Source organism: Crinia signifera, chromosome 1 (assembly GCF_055691185.1).
Source record: "Crinia signifera chromosome 1, ASM5569118v1, whole genome shotgun sequence".
In the NCBI taxonomy this organism is placed as follows: domain Eukaryota; kingdom Metazoa; phylum Chordata; class Amphibia; order Anura; family Myobatrachidae; genus Crinia; species Crinia signifera.
This window is the reverse complement of record NC_139217.1, coordinates 457,455,764-457,476,975: the sequence shown is the minus strand read 5'-3', so window position 1 is coordinate 457,476,975 and position 21,212 is coordinate 457,455,764. Positions and strand designations below refer to the sequence as shown.

The 21,212-nt window shown below is 49.5% G+C and overlaps 1 protein-coding gene across 1 annotated transcript in view; it reads right to left on the bottom strand.

Moving 5' to 3' along the window:
• The window catches only part of POLI (DNA polymerase iota), a 40,761-nt gene that overhangs the window by 9,430 nt on the left and 10,119 nt on the right, over nucleotides 1-21,212 (bottom strand). Inside the window, exons 6-7 of the mRNA XM_083155202.1 lie at nucleotides 19,515-19,693; nucleotides 16,963-17,054 (exon numbers count right to left, since the gene is read on the bottom strand). Of these exons, the coding sequence (XP_083011328.1) occupies nucleotides 16,963-17,054; nucleotides 19,515-19,693 (271 nt within the window). The remainder of the gene's footprint in view (nucleotides 1-16,962; nucleotides 17,055-19,514; nucleotides 19,694-21,212) is intronic.

Here is a 21,212-nt window from a genome sequence, read left to right as displayed (position 1 = left end):
CAGCTCCTGGAAGACTTCTTCGTGGAGAGCCCATTCTCCTGACTGGATGTCTTGCCGACTTAAAAAGTCGGCCTCCCAATTCTGGACCCCGGGAATGTGGACCGCTGATAAGGCCATCAGATGGCGTTCTGCCCAACTGAGGATCGAGGATACCTCCTTCATTGCCGCCGAACTCCTGGTCCCTCCCTGGTGATTGACATATGCCACCGCTGTGGCATTGTCTGACTGAATCTTCACTGGTCTGGAGTGAACCAGTGGTCCTGCACTCTGTAGAGCCTTGAGGATCACCCTTAGCTCTAGTATGTTTATAGGGAGTTTTGCTTCTTCCCCTGACCACCGTCCCTGGAAGGAGTGTTCTGACAGGACCGCCCCCCAACCTCTGAGGCTGGCGTCCGTTGTCAGGATCATCCATTGGGGGAAGACAAACTGGCGCCCCTTTTGTAGGTTGTGTGGAATAATCCACCAATTTAGGGATAGGCGGGTCTGCCTGGATAGAACAAAGGTCTGTGTTTTCAGGTTTGCTCTGGAGCGGTTCCAGTGGCCTAGCATCTCCCTCTGGAGCTGACGGGAGTGGAACTGGGCAAATTCTGCCATGTCGAAGCATGACACCAGCTTTCCTAGGACCTTCATGCATTGATGCACTGAGACCCTGCGCTGTTTCAGAAAGAGCTGTAGAAGAACTCTTAGAGCCACTCTTTTGTCCTCCGGAAGGAAGACCTTTTGGGCCCTGGTGTCTATCAAGGCTCCCAGGTGCACCATCCTTTGAGATGGGGTTGTGGTGCACTTCCTCCAGTTTATGAGCCACCCGTGCCTCTGAAGGAGGGACACTGTGAGCTTGAGATACCTTTGGAGTGTCTCTTGGGACTGGGCTAAGATCAGGAGGTCGTCCAGATATGGCAACAGACGTACCCCCTGGGTCCTGAGTGCTGCTGCCATTACAGCCATGATCTTTGTAAAGATTCTCGGGGCTGTTGATAATCCGAAAGCCAGTGCAACAAACTGGTAGTGGCAGTCCCTGATCGCGAAACGGAGGAAGCGCTGGCTGTCTGCCCTTATTGGCACATGCAGGTAAGCATCCTGGATGTCCAGGGATGCTAGGAAGTCCCCTGGCTCCAGGGCCTGAAGGATGGACCTGAGAGACTCCATCCTGAACCTGGGCACTTTGAGATACTCGTTTAGTCCCTTTAGATTGAGGATGGGTCTGTAAGATCCGTCCGGCTTCCCTACCAGGAACAGGCTTGAGTAGAAACCTGTCCCTCGCTGAGAAGGCGGGACCTGTATTATCACCCCTGCTGTTAGCAGGGAGCTTACAGAGCCGGACAATGCCCTTGCTTTCTCCGGGTCTAAGGGGGTGCCTGTTGTGAAGAACCGAGCTGGAGGGCGACCCTGAAAGGAGAGGGAGTATCCCTGAGCAATTATGGTGTTCACCCACCTGTCGGTGGATGTGGCTTGCCATATCTCGGCAAATGACAACAGGCGACCGCCCACCGGTAAGCCCTGGTGAGCCGCCTCCCCCTCATGCTGCGGGCTTGTCTGTCTGCTTAGGGGCCTGACGGCGTCCTGCCCGGGACTGCTTTGGCTTGGAGGCCGAAGTGCTTTGCAGAGGGCTGAGCTCTCGAAGAAGGCTGACCCCTGGGCCTCCCCTGGGGTCGGAAGGACCGAAAGGACTGGGATCTTGGCTTTGTTGGTGCCGAGGGCAAAAAAGCCGTTTTGGACGTGGCTATTGTGTGTCACGATCCGAGCTGTCAGACAGACTTTCTTACCGGCTAAGTGCCTCCGCAGGTTCAGCTTGCGGTCCAGACGTCATCTCTGCCGGCCTCCTGTCTCCCAGTGACAGTCCCCAGTGCACGGCAATCCACCTGTCCGCCGCCATTGCTCCCAGTATCCAGCATGGTGTGCACAAACACACTTTCCCGCCATAGCAGACATGGGGGCTGCCATGTTCTTTCCAGTCACATGTCTGTGCTGTCCAATCCTGTTGGTTCTGATCTCCCTGTCATACTTCCTCGGCCAATCCTGGCCACCCAGTGGGGATAAGTATGCTGGGAGCTCTCAGAACCATTACTAGTGCTTCAGTTGTCTCCAGTGTATGGTCAGCTGTCCTTGTCTCCGTGCAAGTGTATTTCTCTGCTGGTGTTGTTTTCCATGCTGCAGTGTGTTCCAGATTGTTCCATCTCCTGTGAAGTCCAGGTTATTCCACCGCCTGTGATCCTGCCTCTCAGCCCAGCGACCAAGCCTAGCTCCGGGACTCTGGTCCTTCCGATGCTCCAGCATCATCCACCATCGATGTTTCATCGCTAGTCCGATATTCCGGATCTCCTGCTTCCGTCCGTCATTCCGGACCCACAGTCATCTCCCGTCCGTCATTCCGGACCCACAGTCTCCTTCCATATCCGATACCCGAATCCGATGTTCCCACATCATCATCGATAGTCCGATATTCCGGATCTCCAAGCCAAGCTTCCGTCCGTCATTCCGGACCCACAGTCAAGCTCAAGTCTTCCGTCCGTCATTCCGGACCCACAGTCTTCACATCCGATGTTCCACCATCGATCCCACATCACATCACATCTGTAAAGTATTGCAATCTGCATGAACTCTGTTATTTCTCCTGCATACTTTACTGTCTGTTTATATTACAACCATCTGCAAATAAACTCCGGTTGTATTTTACCTCTGACTGCTTATTGGCTCTGGGTGCACTGTCGCGCCCTCCATGCGCAAGGGTCCTCTCCAACCTCACCGGTCCAGGTCCCCACCAGAGGTCTCAGTCTCGTCGACTGAGCCCCCCTGGTGTGACAGTAAGCACTAGCCAAATGGATCCAGCCGCAAACCAAGCATCTCCACCCAGCCCTGTACAGCAACTGGCTGTTCGCTTGGATCAGCAAGAGGCTGCGCAGAGCCAAGTGATTCATTGTCTGCAAGATCTGTCTTCCCGGCTGGATAAGCTACAGACCACTCTCAGTGGCCCTGAGCCTGTCAGAGAACTTCCAAGTCCAGTTCATCCTCCTGTAATGGCTGCTGCACCTCGCCTTCATCTCTCTGTCCCCACCAAGTATGATGGGAACCCCAAGACCTGTCGAGGTTTTCTCAATCAGTGTGAGATTCACTTCGAGCTGCAACCCAGCAACTTCCCTACTGAAAGGGTCAAGATCGCCTACATCATCTCCCTCCTGTGTGGAGCAGCGTTAGAATGGGCGTCTCCCTTATGGGAAAGATCTGATGCCATCCTGTCCAACTACAAGGACTTCGTGTCAACATTCCGGCGTATATTCGATGAGCCTGGGCGATCAGCATCTGCCTCCACTGAACTCCTCCGTCTCAGACAGGGATCCCGCTCCGTCGGGCAATATCTGGTCCAGTTCCAGATTCTGGCGTCTGAACTCTCCTGGTGTGATGGGGCCTTATACGCAGCTTTCTGGCATGGCCTATCCGATCATATTAAGGATGAACTCGCTACCAGAGACTTACCCTCAGGTCTAAATGACCTTATATCATTGTGTATCAAAGTAGACCTACGCTTCCGAGAAAGGGCTGTAGAACGTCACAAGAGCGCTCCAGTTAAAGTGCCAACTCCTCCGCCTTCTTTACCCACTGCTCCTGCGGTCCATTCCAAAGAAGAACCAATGGAGATAAACCGTTTCCGTTTGTCTCCAGGAGAACGTCGACGTCGACGGTTGGCACAGCTCTGCCTGTATTGTGCCGATCCTGCACATCAAATTTCTGCATGCCCAAAGCGTCAGGAAAACTCCTCCTCCTAGCCCGTCAAGGAGAGGGTAGGCTAGGAGTAATTAAGTCCTCTCCATCAGCAACTGATTGTGTCCTTCCAGTTTCCCTACAAGTTGGTCAGCATTTCAAGACTGTCTCCGCACTTCTTGATTCCGGTGCCGCTGGCAACTTCGTTACTGCAGAACTGGTCCGCAAGTGGGGGTTACCCACTGAAAGTCTTTCCAAGACTGTCTTCCTTACTGCTGTGGATGGCAGTAGGATTCCTGATGCGACAGTCTCCCGCAGAACTTTGCCACTTACAGAAAAAGTGGGAGTCCTGCACACTGAACTTTTGTCCTTCCTGGTTTTACCCCGAGCCACTCATGCTCTGGTTCTGGGTTTACCCTGGCTCCGTCTTCACAATCTTCGTCTTGATTGGAAGACATCGGAAATCCTTTCCTGGGATCCTTCCTGCTCCGGTACCTGTCTCCAAAAGGTACTCCCAGCTCGTCATTCTTCAGCCGATGCAGCAGACCTTCCGCCTCTTCCCTACCAAGAGTACTCAGATGTATTCAGCAAGTCTGGCGCTGATGTCCTACCTCCTCACAGACCGTGGGATTGCCCTATCGACCTTATCCCAGGCAAAGAACCACCCAGAGGTAGAACTTATCCTCTCTCTCTTCCAGAGACTCAAGCCATGACCAATTACATCAAGGAAAATCTGGCAAAGGGATTCATCCGTCCTTCGACTTCTCCTGCTGGCGCAGGGTTCTTCTTCGTAAAGAAGAAGGATGGAGGCCTACGTCCCTGCATTGATTATCGCGGCCTCAATGACATTACAGTAAAGAACCGATATCCGCTGCCCCTCATCACCGAGCTGTTTGACCGTGTCAGCGGTGCAACCATCTTCACGAAACTCGACCTGAGGGGTGCATATAATCTCATCCGCATACGAGAGGGCGACGAGTGGAAGACGGCGTTTAATACCAGAGACGGCCACTATGAGTACCTCTTCATTCCCTTCGGGCTCAGCAATGCCCCAGCCGTGTTCCAGCACTATGTCAATGAGATTTTTCGGGACATTCTGTATCGTCATGTAGTTGTATATCTCGATGACATTTTAATCTACGCCAATAACATCACAGAACATCGTTATTGGGTCAAAGAGGTTCTGTCCCGGCTGCGAGCAAATCATCTCTACTGTAAACTGGAGAAGTGTGTCTTCGAGGTGAAGTCTATACCCTTCCTAGGGTACATTGTCTCCGGTTCTGGTCTTCAAATGGATCCAGGAAAACTGCAGGCCATCCAAGATTGGCCAATTCCCTCTTCGCTGAAAGGTATTCAACGTTTCCTGGGTTTTGCCAATTATTACAGAAAATTCATTCGTAATTTCTCGTCTATTGTGGCTCCCATCACTGCCTTAACGAAAAAGGGGTCTAATCCAGCGAAGTGGCCGGCAGAAGCCATCGAAGCCTTCCATCTGTTGAAACAGAGGTTCACTTCCGCTCCTGTTTTAAGACAACCTGATACCACCTTGCCCTTTATTCTCGAGGTTGATGCCTCCTCCGTGGGTGTTGGGGCAGTCCTCTCGCAGAAAGCGCCCGATGGTCGTCTTCATCCCTGTGGGTTCTACTCCCGTAAGTTCCTGCCTGCAGAGCGTAACTATGCCATCGGTGACCAAGAGCTCCTCGCCATCAAGTTGGCATTAGAAGAATGGAGATATCTTCTAGAGGGCGCTGTTCATGAGATCACAATTATCACAGACCATAAGAATCTTCTGTATCTCAAGTCTGCTCAATGTTTAAATCCCCGTCAAGCCAGATGGACACTTTTCTTTTCCAGGTTCCGTTTCAAGCTGTCGTTCTGTCCAGGGACACAAAACCAAAAAGCTGATGCCCTTTCCCGCTCATGGGAGCAAGAAAGTGAGTCTAAGTCCACACATCAACATTTTATTATTGATCCAGTGGCCTTCTCCGCAACGAGAGTTTCAAATCTCACGCCCTCTACAGGGAAAAGATATGTAAAGCCAGCTCTAAGAAAGAAGTTGCTCTGTTGGGCGCATTCTTCAAAATTCGCTGGCCATGCAGGCATTCAGAAAACTTACGAGTTTATCACCAGGTCCTACTGGTGGCTGTCCCTCAAACAGGATGTACAGGACTTTGTTTCCTCTTGTGCTAAATGTGCTCAGCACAAGACCAGTCGTCAGTCTCCTCCTGGGCAATTGATGCCACTGTCAGTGCCACATCGTCCTTGGACGCATATCTCTATGGACTTTGTAACTGATCTTCCAGAGTCTGACAAGTTCACCACCATCTGGGTGATTGTTGACCGGTTCACCAAGATGGCTCACTTCGTTCCCCTCAGCGGTCTTCCGTCAGCTTCCAAGCTGTCCCAGCTCTTCATCAAAGAGATATTCAAGCTTCATGGGCTGCCTTTTGAAATCATCTCCGATAGAGGAGTCCAATTCGTAGCCAAGTTCTGGCGAAGCCTGTGCTCCCTGCTTCAAATCAAGTTAAAGTTTTCCACAGCCTACCACCCTCAAACCAATGGCCAAACGGAGAGGGTGAATCAGGACCTTGAAGCATTTCTCCGCACATATGTCTCTTCTTCCCAAGATGACTGGGCTCAACTCCTTCCATGGGCAGAGTTCTGCCATAATAACCAATATCATTCTTCATCAAATGTCACTCCATTCCTTGCCAATTATGGGTTTCATCCTCGAGTTCCTGACTTCACTCTGCAACCTGTGTCCTCTGTTCCAGCGGTCGACACGACCATCCGGCAGTTCGTCAAATCCTGGAAGCTCATTCGTTCTTCACTTCTGAAGGCTTCAAGCAGGTACAAAAAATTTGCCGACAGGAAACGCAGAGCTGTGCCAGCCCTCCGTCCAGGAGATCGTGTCTGGTTGTCAACCAAGAATCTTCGATTGAGAGTGCCATCGATGAAGTTCGCTCCCCGATATATTGGTCCTTTCCCAGTTGAGCGAGTCGTCAATCCAGTAGCTTACAAGCTCAAGTTGCCGCCCTATTTGAAAGTGCCAGCTACATTCCACATTTCGCTGCTCAAGCCGCTGGTTCTGAATCGCTTTCATTCCAAGCTCCCCAAGGCTCCTAAGGTTTGCACCCAGCGTGGAACAGAATATGAGGTCAGTAAAATCTTGGACTCTCGCATCCGATATGGTCGTCTGCAATATCTGATCGATTGGAAGGGCTACGGCCCCGAAGAGCGATCATGGACCAATGCCATCGATGTCCATGCTCCCAGACTCATCCGGGCGTTCCACTCCAAGTTTCCCCGCAAGCCTAAAAGGTGTCCTGGGGCCACCCTTAAAGGGGGAAGTGCTGTCACGATCCGAGCTGTCAGACAGACTTTCTTACCGGCTAAGTGCCTCCGCAGGTTCAGCTTGCGGTCCAGACGTCATCTCTGCCGGCCTCCTGTCTCCCAGTGACAGTCCCCAGTGCACGGCAATCCACCTGTCCGCCGCCATTGCTCCCAGTATCCAGCATGGTGTGCACAAACACACTTTCCCGCCATAGCAGACATGGGGGCTGCCATGTTCTTTCCAGTCACATGTCTGTGCTGTCCAATCCTGTTGGTTCTGATCTCCCTGTCATACTTCCTCGGCCAATCCTGGCCACCCAGTGGGGATAAGTATGCTGGGAGCTCTCAGAACCATTACTAGTGCTTCAGTTGTCTCCAGTGTATGGTCAGCTGTCCTTGTCTCCGTGCAAGTGTATTTCTCTGCTGGTGTTGTTTTCCATGCTGCAGTGTGTTCCAGATTGTTCCATCTCCTGTGAAGTCCAGGTTATTCCACCGCCTGTGATCCTGCCTCTCAGCCCAGCGACCAAGCCTAGCTCCGGGACTCTGGTCCTTCCGATGCTCCAGCATCATCCACCATCGATGTTTCATCGCTAGTCCGATATTCCGGATCTCCTGCTTCCGTCCGTCATTCCGGACCCACAGTCATCTCCCGTCCGTCATTCCGGACCCACAGTCTCCTTCCATATCCGATACCCGAATCCGATGTTCCCACATCATCATCGATAGTCCGATATTCCGGATCTCCAAGCCAAGCTTCCGTCCGTCATTCCGGACCCACAGTCAAGCTCAAGTCTTCCGTCCGTCATTCCGGACCCACAGTCTTCACATCCGATGTTCCACCATCGATCCCACATCACATCACATCTGTAAAGTATTGCAATCTGCATGAACTCTGTTATTTCTCCTGCATACTTTACTGTCTGTTTATATTACAACCATCTGCAAATAAACTCCGGTTGTATTTTACCTCTGACTGCTTATTGGCTCTGGGTGCACTGTCGCGCCCTCCATGCGCAAGGGTCCTCTCCAACCTCACCGGTCCAGGTCCCCACCAGAGGTCTCAGTCTCGTCGACTGAGCCCCCCTGGTGTGACAGTAAGCACTAGCCAAATGGATCCAGCCGCAAACCAAGCATCTCCACCCAGCCCTGTACAGCAACTGGCTGTTCGCTTGGATCAGCAAGAGGCTGCGCAGAGCCAAGTGATTCATTGTCTGCAAGATCTGTCTTCCCGGCTGGATAAGCTACAGACCACTCTCAGTGGCCCTGAGCCTGTCAGAGAACTTCCAAGTCCAGTTCATCCTCCTGTAATAACTGCTGCACCTCGCCTTCATCTCTCTGTCCCCACCAAGTATGATGGGAACCCCAAGACCTGTCGAGGTTTTCTCAATCAGTGTGAGATTCACTTCGAGCTGCAACCCAGCAACTTCCCTACTGAAAGGGTCAAGATCGCCTACATCATCTCCCTCCTGTGTGGAGCAGCGTTAGAATGGGCGTCTCCCTTATGGGAAAGATCTGATGCCATCCTGTCCAACTACAAGGACTTCGTGTCAACATTCCGGCGTATATTCGATGAGCCTGGGCGATCAGCATCTGCCTCCACTGAACTCCTCCGTCTCAGACAGGGATCCCGCTCCGTCGGGCAATATCTGGTCCAGTTCCAGATTCTGGCGTCTGAACTCTCCTGGTGTGATGGGGCCTTATACGCAGCTTTCTGGCATGGCCTATCCGATCATATTAAGGATGAACTCGCTACCAGAGACTTACCCTCAGGTCTAAATGACCTTATATCATTGTGTATCAAAGTAGACCTACGCTTCCGAGAAAGGGCTGTAGAACGTCACAAGAGCGCTCCAGTTAAAGTGCCAACTCCTCCGCCTTCTTTACCCACTGCTCCTGCGGTCCATTCCAAAGAAGAACCAATGGAGATAAACCGTTTCCGTTTGTCTCCAGGAGAACGTCGACGTCGACGGTTGGCACAGCTCTGCCTGTATTGTGCCGATCCTGCACATCAAATTTCTGCATGCCCAAAGCGTCAGGAAAACTCCTCCTCCTAGCCCGTCAAGGAGAGGGTAGGCTAGGAGTAATTAAGTCCTCTCCATCAGCAACTGATTGTGTCCTTCCAGTTTCCCTACAAGTTGGTCAGCATTTCAAGACTGTCTCCGCACTTCTTGATTCCGGTGCCGCTGGCAACTTCGTTACTGCAGAACTGGTCCGCAAGTGGGGGTTACCCACTGAAAGTCTTTCCAAGACTGTCTTCCTTACTGCTGTGGATGGCAGTAGGATTCCTGATGCGACAGTCTCCCGCAGAACTTTGCCACTTACAGAAAAAGTGGGAGTCCTGCACACTGAACTTTTGTCCTTCCTGGTTTTACCCCGAGCCACTCATGCTCTGGTTCTGGGTTTACCCTGGCTCCGTCTTCACAATCTTCGTCTTGATTGGAAGACATCGGAAATCCTTTCCTGGGATCCTTCCTGCTCCGGTACCTGTCTCCAAAAGGTACTCCCAGCTCGTCATTCTTCAGCCGATGCAGCAGACCTTCCGCCTCTTCCCTACCAAGAGTACTCAGATGTATTCAGCAAGTCTGGCGCTGATGTCCTACCTCCTCACAGACCGTGGGATTGCCCTATCGACCTTATCCCAGGCAAAGAACCACCCAGAGGTAGAACTTATCCTCTCTCTCTTCCAGAGACTCAAGCCATGACCAATTACATCAAGGAAAATCTGGCAAAGGGATTCATCCGTCCTTCGACTTCTCCTGCTGGCGCAGGGTTCTTCTTCGTAAAGAAGAAGGATGGAGGCCTACGTCCCTGCATTGATTATCGCGGCCTCAATGACATTACAGTAAAGAACCGATATCCGCTGCCCCTCATCACCGAGCTGTTTGACCGTGTCAGCGGTGCAACCATCTTCACGAAACTCGACCTGAGGGGTGCATATAATCTCATCCGCATACGAGAGGGCGACGAGTGGAAGACGGCGTTTAATACCAGAGACGGCCACTATGAGTACCTCTTCATTCCCTTCGGGCTCAGCAATGCCCCAGCCGTGTTCCAGCACTATGTCAATGAGATTTTTCGGGACATTCTGTATCGTCATGTAGTTGTATATCTCGATGACATTTTAATCTACGCCAATAACATCACAGAACATCGTTATTGGGTCAAAGAGGTTCTGTCCCGGCTGCGAGCAAATCATCTCTACTGTAAACTGGAGAAGTGTGTCTTCGAGGTGAAGTCTATACCCTTCCTAGGGTACATTGTCTCCGGTTCTGGTCTTCAAATGGATCCAGGAAAACTGCAGGCCATCCAAGATTGGCCAATTCCCTCTTCGCTGAAAGGTATTCAACGTTTCCTGGGTTTTGCCAATTATTACAGAAAATTCATTCGTAATTTCTCGTCTATTGTGGCTCCCATCACTGCCTTAACGAAAAAGGGGTCTAATCCAGCGAAGTGGCCGGCAGAAGCCATCGAAGCCTTCCATCTGTTGAAACAGAGGTTCACTTCCGCTCCTGTTTTAAGACAACCTGATACCACCTTGCCCTTTATTCTCGAGGTTGATGCCTCCTCCGTGGGTGTTGGGGCAGTCCTCTCGCAGAAAGCGCCCGATGGTCGTCTTCATCCCTGTGGGTTCTACTCCCGTAAGTTCCTGCCTGCAGAGCGTAACTATGCCATCGGTGACCAAGAGCTCCTCGCCATCAAGTTGGCATTAGAAGAATGGAGATATCTTCTAGAGGGCGCTGTTCATGAGATCACAATTATCACAGACCATAAGAATCTTCTGTATCTCAAGTCTGCTCAATGTTTAAATCCCCGTCAAGCCAGATGGACACTTTTCTTTTCCAGGTTCCGTTTCAAGCTGTCGTTCTGTCCAGGGACACAAAACCAAAAAGCTGATGCCCTTTCCCGCTCATGGGAGCAAGAAAGTGAGTCTAAGTCCACACATCAACATTTTATTATTGATCCAGTGGCCTTCTCCGCAACGAGAGTTTCAAATCTCACGCCCTCTACAGGGAAAAGATATGTAAAGCCAGCTCTAAGAAAGAAGTTGCTCTGTTGGGCGCATTCTTCAAAATTCGCTGGCCATGCAGGCATTCAGAAAACTTACGAGTTTATCACCAGGTCCTACTGGTGGCTGTCCCTCAAACAGGATGTACAGGACTTTGTTTCCTCTTGTGCTAAATGTGCTCAGCACAAGACCAGTCGTCAGTCTCCTCCTGGGCAATTGATGCCACTGTCAGTGCCACATCGTCCTTGGACGCATATCTCTATGGACTTTGTAACTGATCTTCCAGAGTCTGACAAGTTCACCACCATCTGGGTGATTGTTGACCGGTTCACCAAGATGGCTCACTTCGTTCCCCTCAGCGGTCTTCCGTCAGCTTCCAAGCTGTCCCAGCTCTTCATCAAAGAGATATTCAAGCTTCATGGGCTGCCTCTTGAAATCATCTCCGATAGAGGAGTCCAATTCGTAGCCAAGTTCTGGCGAAGCCTGTGCTCCCTGCTTCAAATCAAGTTAAAGTTTTCCACAGCCTACCACCCTCAAACCAATGGCCAAACGGAGAGGGTGAATCAGGACCTTGAAGCATTTCTCCGCACATATGTCTCTTCTTCCCAAGATGACTGGGCTCAACTCCTTCCATGGGCAGAGTTCTGCCATAATAACCAATATCATTCTTCATCAAATGTCACTCCATTCCTTGCCAATTATGGGTTTCATCCTCGAGTTCCTGACTTCACTCTGCAACCTGTGTCCTCTGTTCCAGCGGTCGACACGACCATCCGGCAGTTCGTCAAATCCTGGAAGCTCATTCGTTCTTCACTTCTGAAGGCTTCAAGCAGGTACAAAAAATTTGCCGACAGGAAACGCAGAGCTGTGCCAGCCCTCCGTCCAGGAGATCGTGTCTGGTTGTCAACCAAGAATCTTCGATTGAGAGTGCCATCGATGAAGTTCGCTCCCCGATATATTGGTCCTTTCCCAGTTGAGCGAGTCGTCAATCCAGTAGCTTACAAGCTCAAGTTGCCGCCCTATTTGAAAGTGCCAGCTACATTCCACATTTCGCTGCTCAAGCCGCTGGTTCTGAATCGCTTTCATTCCAAGCTCCCCAAGGCTCCTAAGGTTTGCACCCAGCGTGGAACAGAATATGAGGTCAGTAAAATCTTGGACTCTCGCATCCGATATGGTCGTCTGCAATATCTGATCGATTGGAAGGGCTACGGCCCCGAAGAGCGATCATGGACCAATGCCATCGATGTCCATGCTCCCAGACTCATCCAGGCGTTCCACTCCAAGTTTCCCCGCAAGCCTAAAAGGTGTCCTGGGGCCACCCTTAAAGGGGGGGGTGCTGTCACGATCCGAGCTGTCAGACAGACTTTCTTACCGGCTAAGTGCCTCCGCAGGTTCAGCTTGCGGTCCAGACGTCATCTCTGCCGGCCTCCTGTCTCCCAGTGACAGTCCCCAGTGCACGGCAATCCACCTGTCCGCCGCCATTGCTCCCAGTATCCAGCATGGTGTGCACAAACACACTTTCCCGCCATAGCAGACATGGGGGCTGCCATGTTCTTTCCAGTCACATGTCTGTGCTGTCCAATCCTGTTGGTTCTGATCTCCCTGTCATACTTCCTCGGCCAATCCTGGCCACCCAGTGGGGATAAGTATGCTGGGAGCTCTCAGAACCATTACTAGTGCTTCAGTTGTCTCCAGTGTATGGTCAGCTGTCCTTGTCTCCGTGCAAGTGTATTTCTCTGCTGGTGTTGTTTTCCATGCTGCAGTGTGTTCCAGATTGTTCCATCTCCTGTGAAGTCCAGGTTATTCCACCGCCTGTGATCCTGCCTCTCAGCCCAGCGACCAAGCCTAGCTCCGGGACTCTGGTCCTTCCGATGCTCCAGCATCATCCACCATCGATGTTTCATCGATAGTCCGATATTCCGGATCTCCTGCTTCCGTCCGTCATTCCGGACCCACAGTCATCTCCCGTCCGTCATTCCGGACCCACAGTCTCCTTCCATATCCGATACCCGAATCCGATGTTCCCACATCATCATCGATAGTCCGATATTCCGGATCTCCAAGCCAAGCTTCCGTCCGTCATTCCGGACCCACAGTCAAGCTCAAGTCTTCCGTCCGTCATTCCGGACCCACAGTCTTCACATCCGATGTTCCACCATCGATCCCACATCACATCACATCTGTAAAGTATTGCAATCTGCATGAACTCTGTTATTTCTCCTGCATACTTTACTGTCTGTTTATATTACAACCATCTGCAAATAAACTCCGGTTGTATTTTACCTCTGACTGCTTATTGGCTCTGGGTGCACTGTCGCGCCCTCCATGCGCAAGGGTCCTCTCCAACCTCACCGGTCCAGGTCCCCACCAGAGGTCTCAGTCTCGTCGACTGAGCCCCCCTGGTGTGACATTGTGGTTACAATTTTGTCCAACTCGGGGCCAAAAAGGACCTCGCCTGTAAAAGGCAAAGCTTCTAGGGCCCTTTTTGACTCAGAATCAGCGTTCCATGTACGCAGCCAGAGAGCGCGCCGAGCTGCTACTGATGAGGCTGAAATTTTAGAAGACAACGCAGCTGCATCTACTGCTGCCTCCTCTAAATATGTGGCGCCTTCTCTGATTAGGTCCACTGTGGACAGCAATTCAGAGCGCCGGGTACCTGAGGTAATTTGATCCTGCAGGCTGTCTGCCCATGCGCCTATAGCCTTTGCAACCCATGCCTGGCTGAGACTCCTGCATTGGTGAATACTGCCTTGAGGCAGTGTTCAATCTTCCTATCAGTGGGATCTTTAAGAGAAGCCACTGTAGGTATGGGGAGAGTGGTTGCCTTTACCAGGCGAGCCACATGTGCATCTACCTGCGGAGGAGTCTCCCACTTCTGCCGGTCTGCCTGCGCAAACGGGAAGAAAGAAATAAGGCGTTTGGAAACCATGAACTTTTTGTTCGGGTGTTGCCATGCTTCTGACAAAACTTCCTCTAAATCTGAATTTGAAGGGAAGATGGCTAATTCCTTCTTCTTCTTTTTGAAGTGAAGGGCGTCAGGCGCTGAGGCTTGTGAGGCCTCTATGTTAAGGGACATCCTAACCGCTTTAACTAAAGAATCCACCCTGGTCTGGGTCATTCTTTCCTCCTTATCAGGATCCTCTATGTCGACATCATCATCTGTGTCGACCATGTCCTGGTCACCTATATCATCACCAGAATCTGAGTTATGGGCTACCACTGGAGCCTGAGCTCTGCGCTTAGGTGGGGCCCTCAAACCTGACTGTAAGGATGCCGACACCTGAACTAAATCCTGAATGGTGGAGGAGAAACCCTGCACCCAGGCAGGTTCAGGCATCACAGCGGGTTGTGGGGGTTGAGCTGACTCCCTGGATGCAGCTAACTGTGAAGCTAACTCTTTCATTGCAGATGAAAGAGTGGAAGCCCAACTGGGCTCCACTGCCTGTGGGACTGAGGGGCCCCCAAGAGGGTCTTGCAGAACAGCGCTCACACATTAATGCAATGAAAAAACACAGTGTATACTATCACCCTCTGACACAGAAAAAGGTATTCAGATGGGGGACAGAAAACAAGACACAATACTCTCTGACCAGCGCTAATATAGTGTGGTACAGAGGGCTGCTGAAAAACCTGGTCCTGTAGCGTGTAGAGGAGCAGGAAAACCTGGTGCGCTTCTCCCTCAGTAAGGTCCTGTAATGGCGCTTACTGTACGCTGCGTGGGCGTGGAGAAGCTGAGCTCAGGCGGGAAACAGTGACTGTGCCCGCTCTGAGAGTGGAGGCGGGGAGCTGTGGATCAGACCCGCCTCCCCTGGAACCAACAGTGCCCTGCGCCAAAATGGCGCTCCACAGCGCGGCACCCTGGTGGTCTAGTGGCCGCGCAGAAACAACTGGGTGCCACTGCCAGGGTCACCGGGCTGCACCATGCCCTGGTGACATAGCTGCTAGCGGTGTGCGCCGCGAACGGCTGTCCCTCAGAGGGACCCGCTTACCTGTGGGTGGGCGCAGCTTCCTCCGTGTCGTGAGGAAAAACGGCAGGTCTGGCTATGAAAGTCAGCAAGCCGTTTCCAGCCACAGGGGAGCAGCGCTGCTGACGCAAGCTGTCTCCTAATCTTTGTAGTAAAAAATAAGTTAAAAATGTAATGAAAAGTCTGACAGGGCACGGAGCCCTGTCCCTTGATACCTGTGCCTTGAGGCACCAAGAAAAAACTGAAGCCTGTAGGGGGCGTGGAGGAGGAGAAGCCTGGGCTGCACAAAAACATTGTCAATCTTCTTGGTGCCTGTAGCTGAAGCTCCACCCACACCCCACTGTCCCAGTGACCACCATTGGTATGATAGAAAAACTATATTATCACAGTGGATAGATTCTACTCCACATCCTATGTCTCTGGTTGTTCCTAGAATAATGTATCTATATTTAATGGACTGGACTGAGGCAGCAACCCAGAAAGAAAAACTGACCAAGATATTTTTTGAGGTGTGGTTGCCATACATACAAACATTGTCATCACCCCTAATAATAGCACTCAGGAATACTTTTTCCAAATGCATCTTGGTATTTACAAGAGTCCCTAAATAACTAACCCCCTTTTTGAAAAGGAAAAATAGGTTAAAATGTGGGTTAATTATAAAGTATGGGGAATAGAAAAGTATAAATAAAAAGTCAACCTCGAAAGACTATATTTAGAATGAAAGTGTATGTGGTGAAGAAATAAAAGTGCATTTGTGATTTTAAATGTGATGTAATTAAATGTCAATAACACAATTTGAATAGAAATAGCTCAGATGGATAATTCAAAAGGCAACAACAACAACAGCAGAACAAGAAGTCCTCAAATTTTAGAATTAGGAGCATATTAAAGTTGGTTTAAAAAATAAAAGCCAGGCAGCATTTTCAGCGCTAGGGAAACTATTGAACACACACGCATATTAGAAACATGGAATTTGACGGCAGATAAGAACCATTTGGCCCATCTAGTCTGCCCCTTTATCCTTCAGGTAATCTCAACCCTTTTTGATCCTTATTTCTTTGTAAGGCTATCAATATGCCTATCCCAAGCATGTTTAAATTTTTCTACTGTCTTAGCCTCTACCACCTCTGATGGGAGGCTATTCCACTTATCCACTACCCTTTCTGTGAAGTAATTATTTCTAACATTTCCCCTGAACCTACCTCCCTCCAGTTTCAGTGCATGTCCTCATGTTCTATTACTTCTTTTCCTTTGAAGAAAATCTCCCTCCTGTACTATGTTAAAACCCTTGATATATTTGAAGATTTCTATCATGTCCCCCCTTTCCCTTCTCTGCTTCAAACTATACATGTTAAGTTCTTTTAGTCTTTCCAGGTAAGTTTTGTGATGTAGGCCATGCACCATTTTAGTTGCCCTTCTTTGTACACTCTCTAATGTATTTATATCCTTCTGGAGATACGGTCTCCAGAACTGGACACAGTATTCCAGATGAGGCCGTACCAGTGACCTATAAAGTGGCATTATTACTTCTTTTTCCTGCTACTGATTCCTCTCCCTATGCAACCAAGCATCTGACTAGCCTTCCTCATTGCTTTGCTACATTGCTTTCCTGCCTTTAAGTCACTTGAAATAGTGACTCCTAGATCCCTTTCCTCCTCAGTAGTTTCCATTATAGTACCCTTGATACTATATTGAGCATTTGGGTTTTTGAGTCCCAAGTGCATGATTTTGCATTTTTTAGCATTAAACTGTAGTTGCCATTCTCTTGACCAATTCTCAAGTTTACTTAGATCATCAGTCATTTGATTTACCCCTCCTGGTGTGTCTACTCTGTTGCAAATCTTTGTGTCATCTGCAAAAAGGCATACTTTCCCTTCAACACCATTAATATACCTGCGTCTTAAAATAATATAAATGATAAAATATAATCTGGTTTAGCCACCACACTCATCCGCTGACCTGTTCAGGAGATTACCAAGCAGCTCTTCCAGTTTTGTTCTTACTTCGGACACTGTGGAATACTTTTTAAAGGAATCTTCTTCACTAAGCGACTGTTATAAAACAAGAGCAGAAAAGAAAATAAACTACTTAATGATCAATGAGTGGATTTACAATTTTTTTTTTTTTTAAAGCAGCAGAGGAAGCTGCAATAAGATTGCAAGCTCGTCTGACCAATAACCAGATCATTAAAGAAGAAAAAAAAACAATGACTGTTTTTCAGTGGGCCCAGCTGGAACACCAGAGCAAATGAATGCAGTCCAGGCATGGGCAAACTGTGGACCTCCAGCTGTTGTGAAACTACACTTCCCAGCATGCCTTGCCATAGTTTTAGCATTCCCTAATAACTGTGGCAAGGCATGATGGGACTTGTAGTTCTACAAACAGCTATTATAATGTCATGTATTTATAGCTGCAGTGTATCTATTTTTAGTGTTCATTGTAGCATCCTGCCCCTTCCAAAACCTATGCAGCTCCGCTTCCCTGCCTGGGGTGCTGCTCTTTGCTGTGATGCTTCTAGCACAGTCTGGTCTGTATGTCAGCACTGAGATACAAACCAGACTGTGCTAGCAGCAGTACAGCAGAGAGTGCACTTCCTATGCAGAGATAACATAAGAGCACGCTGCCCACACAGCATCTAACAAACCTGTTCCAGAAAACTGCGTACCCTGCCAGTCACAAATAACCATGCCCAATAATGAGTGGCAGGCTGCCATGTATACACACCCATTCCTGGCATACACCACTTCTGTTACCGGGAGAGTAGGCAGCTAATCACCCACTAGTAGTAGCATAAAACCAACAGTCTGTAGATGATTTATAAGAGACAACGTGTAAAAGTAATAAGCAATTTAAAATATTAAAAGCTGATGTCCAGACAGCAACAAGCATATGGACAAAAGTAGGCTAAAGGGCTAGGCTGAGTACGATAAAGATGGAGCCAGCCTCTGCCAGCGCAACATATCCATAGCGCTGGTGGGGGGTGGAGCAAGCGGATGTGGGACGCTCGAACGTCCCATCACCAAAAGTCAGGGAGCGGTTGCTTCCTTGTCAGTCTCCGCTTCAGGGAGACAGACAGGGAGTGGGGGGAGAGCAGGCAAGGCAGGAGACAGCTGCAGAGGCTTTCGACAGAATAGGGGGTGGGAGCGTCTCGTGCACCATTCTATCGGACTCTGGCGGAGTGTCGGGGGACGGCGCATAGCATCGACAAGACCTACAGGACACAGCTGGAGGGTTTATACCAACCAAGTGCAGTCTGCAGTCCCTGAGTCCACTACAGCAGGTTGTAGTGTCAGGAGATAGGGGGCTGCTTCAATGACTGACAGAATGGGGGGGGGGTTGATGAGCAGAAATGTACTATGTAGATGGATTGGGCCTCGCATACATAAGGACATGGTCAGTGATGTCGGAGTAACACAAATGACCGCTTTATAACAGGGCCTGGAACACCCAGCTGAACACTGGCTTGTGCAGTATCAGAACATTCGTGTTTGGCAGCTTAGTGGTCATTTAAACAGTTTGAATGCTACAATCTCAACTGATCGACTGGATACCCCCAAATAGAACCAGCGTCAGAAACTTGTTGGACAATTACTGGAGATTTTATTTTCTTTGCAAACCACAAATAAAAACAATCAGAAATCTATTATTTCCCTTGTGCAGGAGACAGAGGCGCCATCTTTGTGTCTGTCAGATAAAGACCGCTCTCCTGTCATAGGAAAAATCCCAGCCATTATGGAGGTGCAAACTCTGACAGGAATTAGGCTACTTCTCAGACCCATACATGATGAGACTACAATACCTGACAGGAAATAGCTAGAGCTATTCAATCAACAATTTCCTGTCCATCTTCACTTTACCGTGCCAAACGCATAAGCTAAGGGAGGGTGGGAGTAGTAGTTGCCTGCAAGCAATTTCCAGTGCCCAGTGGTGCAGACTCAGTTAGCTGCACCATGTCAAGTAAAGCTTTGTATTCATGGTTGACGGCTCTGCTGTTGGGGGGGGGGGGAGCAAACACAAAGGTTGCTTTCCTGCTAAGTATTACCACAAGGCCATACTGCTAATTGTTAATGTGTGCCAGTGTTAGTGGTCTGTCAATTGTGGCCGCTGACAGAGGTGGCGCTTCAGCATAGTCCAAATTTCAAATAGGGGAGCAAAACCAACTGCCAGTATTTCTGTTTGGAATGACAGTTGATGGCAGTGGGTGTGTCTCCCCTCTTTGAATTTTGAAATGTGCTGCAGCCCCCTCCTTTGAAGCCTCCTCTGGGTATATGTACTGAGGATCACCACCATAAACCTAGCTTGAGGTTCATTCACTTTGACTCAACAAACAAACCAAACTCTCACATCCAACAGACATCATTAACTCTTCACAGATCACCTGTTTAAAAGCTGCTGGTTTTCTCTATAGTAAATGATCGGAAATGAGCAAAAACCAGACAACATCCCACATACTGTATTTTTATCCTCAGTGACAAATGACAGGGGCTGGCATGTGCCCACGTCCGTGATACCTGTGGCGGGCCAGATGGCGTTACGGGGGAATCGTCCTCTCCTCTGCTGAGCTTCTGGATACGGTTTGCGACAGAGGCTCCCAGAACCTTTTCCAGCACAGCGATTGGACAGGACTGAAGGGCCTGTATACTGGTCAATGCCAAACCCTCAAGGTGCTGGGCGGTCTTGTAGCCAATACCTACATGTAGCAAAGACAGTTTCATAACAATAATACTTTATTACATGACCTGCAAGTGAATACAGCGTTCATAGTTATTCTGTGGTTCTAATGTGTGACAATGCTCCTGGTAGGCATGATAGTTGAGTTGCGCCAATCTCTGTGCACAGATAAGTGGCGAGTTTTTTCATCCAGCGCATGCGCAGAAACAGTTTTGTCTATGCATGTCCTATAAATTGATCAGGACAGGGTGTTTGAACCAGGACTGGTGCACAGAACCCCAACTTATGGGTGTGTATCTTAAGCTCTGTGTGCTTCAAAATCTGATGGATCTCTTGCACGTGGGGCTGGTGTAACTGCCATTATCAATGAAGATGGTTGCAGCAATCCGGCATAAAATCCCCCCCGTGGACACTGACAAAGTTGAGGGTGCTCAGCACATTCTGACTAAACTGTAGTCCTTCATACATTGAATTGTGGGGCTCAGCCCAAGCTCCCTGTCACACCTTACAAAGCAATCCATGATCTGTGGTAATGCGCCTTCCCATTGGGATTAGGCTTCCTTGCGACAACATAGATGATGGCGAATCACAGAACTGACACATCCGGCTGTCACCTGTTTTGATTCTTTTTGGAAGCATCAGAGGGGTCCAGAAGATCCACGAGGTTTCCTGGACTGTACACGGTCATCCACATAGATTTTCAATGATGTAACAACATCCAACGAGCGATCGCTTTTCCCGACTATGCCACATTCAGTGTTTAAAAAAAAACTGGCCCCCGAGGTAGAACAGACCACAAACCATTCCACGGACATCCCAAGATGACGTCTGGGGCACTGTAGAAAGCTTAGCCACTGTATGTGGCCCGACAGACCCGGATATCAGCAAATCTTCCATTCCGTATAACAGAAATCAGACACCACCAAACAATGGCGCAATCTCGGGAGACTAATCTGTTGTGTGGTTGGGCAATAAGGAACCAAGGGGCTGATTCGGAGTCGGACGCAGAAATGGATGTGTTTTGTGCTGCTTTTGTGTCTGTAGAGCCAGTTGCAAAGTCCTTCCCTGGTTTACATGAATGTGTCTGAGACTAACAGCGTAGGCGCTGTGTCTTTAGATGTGAACTTGCCGTGTCTTTGCCATGTCTTTAGAGGTGACCATTGGTCCCACCATTGTACCTTGCAACAGCCTTATGGCAGAACCCTTCTATGTACTAGGTTCAGTGTCTCTGTACACAACCACTTTCAGCAACATGCTCATGACACTTCTACATCTTTATAGGTCGCCCCATGACCTCCCAGTCAACATCCAGGGATGCTGCGCATCTAATTTACTCTGAGACTTCATTGCTCCGTTCAACTCCGGCCATAGGAGTCACTTGCTACAGGTCACTTCAGGGTGACTTCTAGTGTCCTTATAATTTGCAGCAAAGGGAATTTGGAAAATAATATTGCGCAAGACTCAAATGCTGTACCAGGAAATAAATCATGTCACCAGATGTTGTAGGAAATCTAGAATATATAAAATAGCCTAATAAT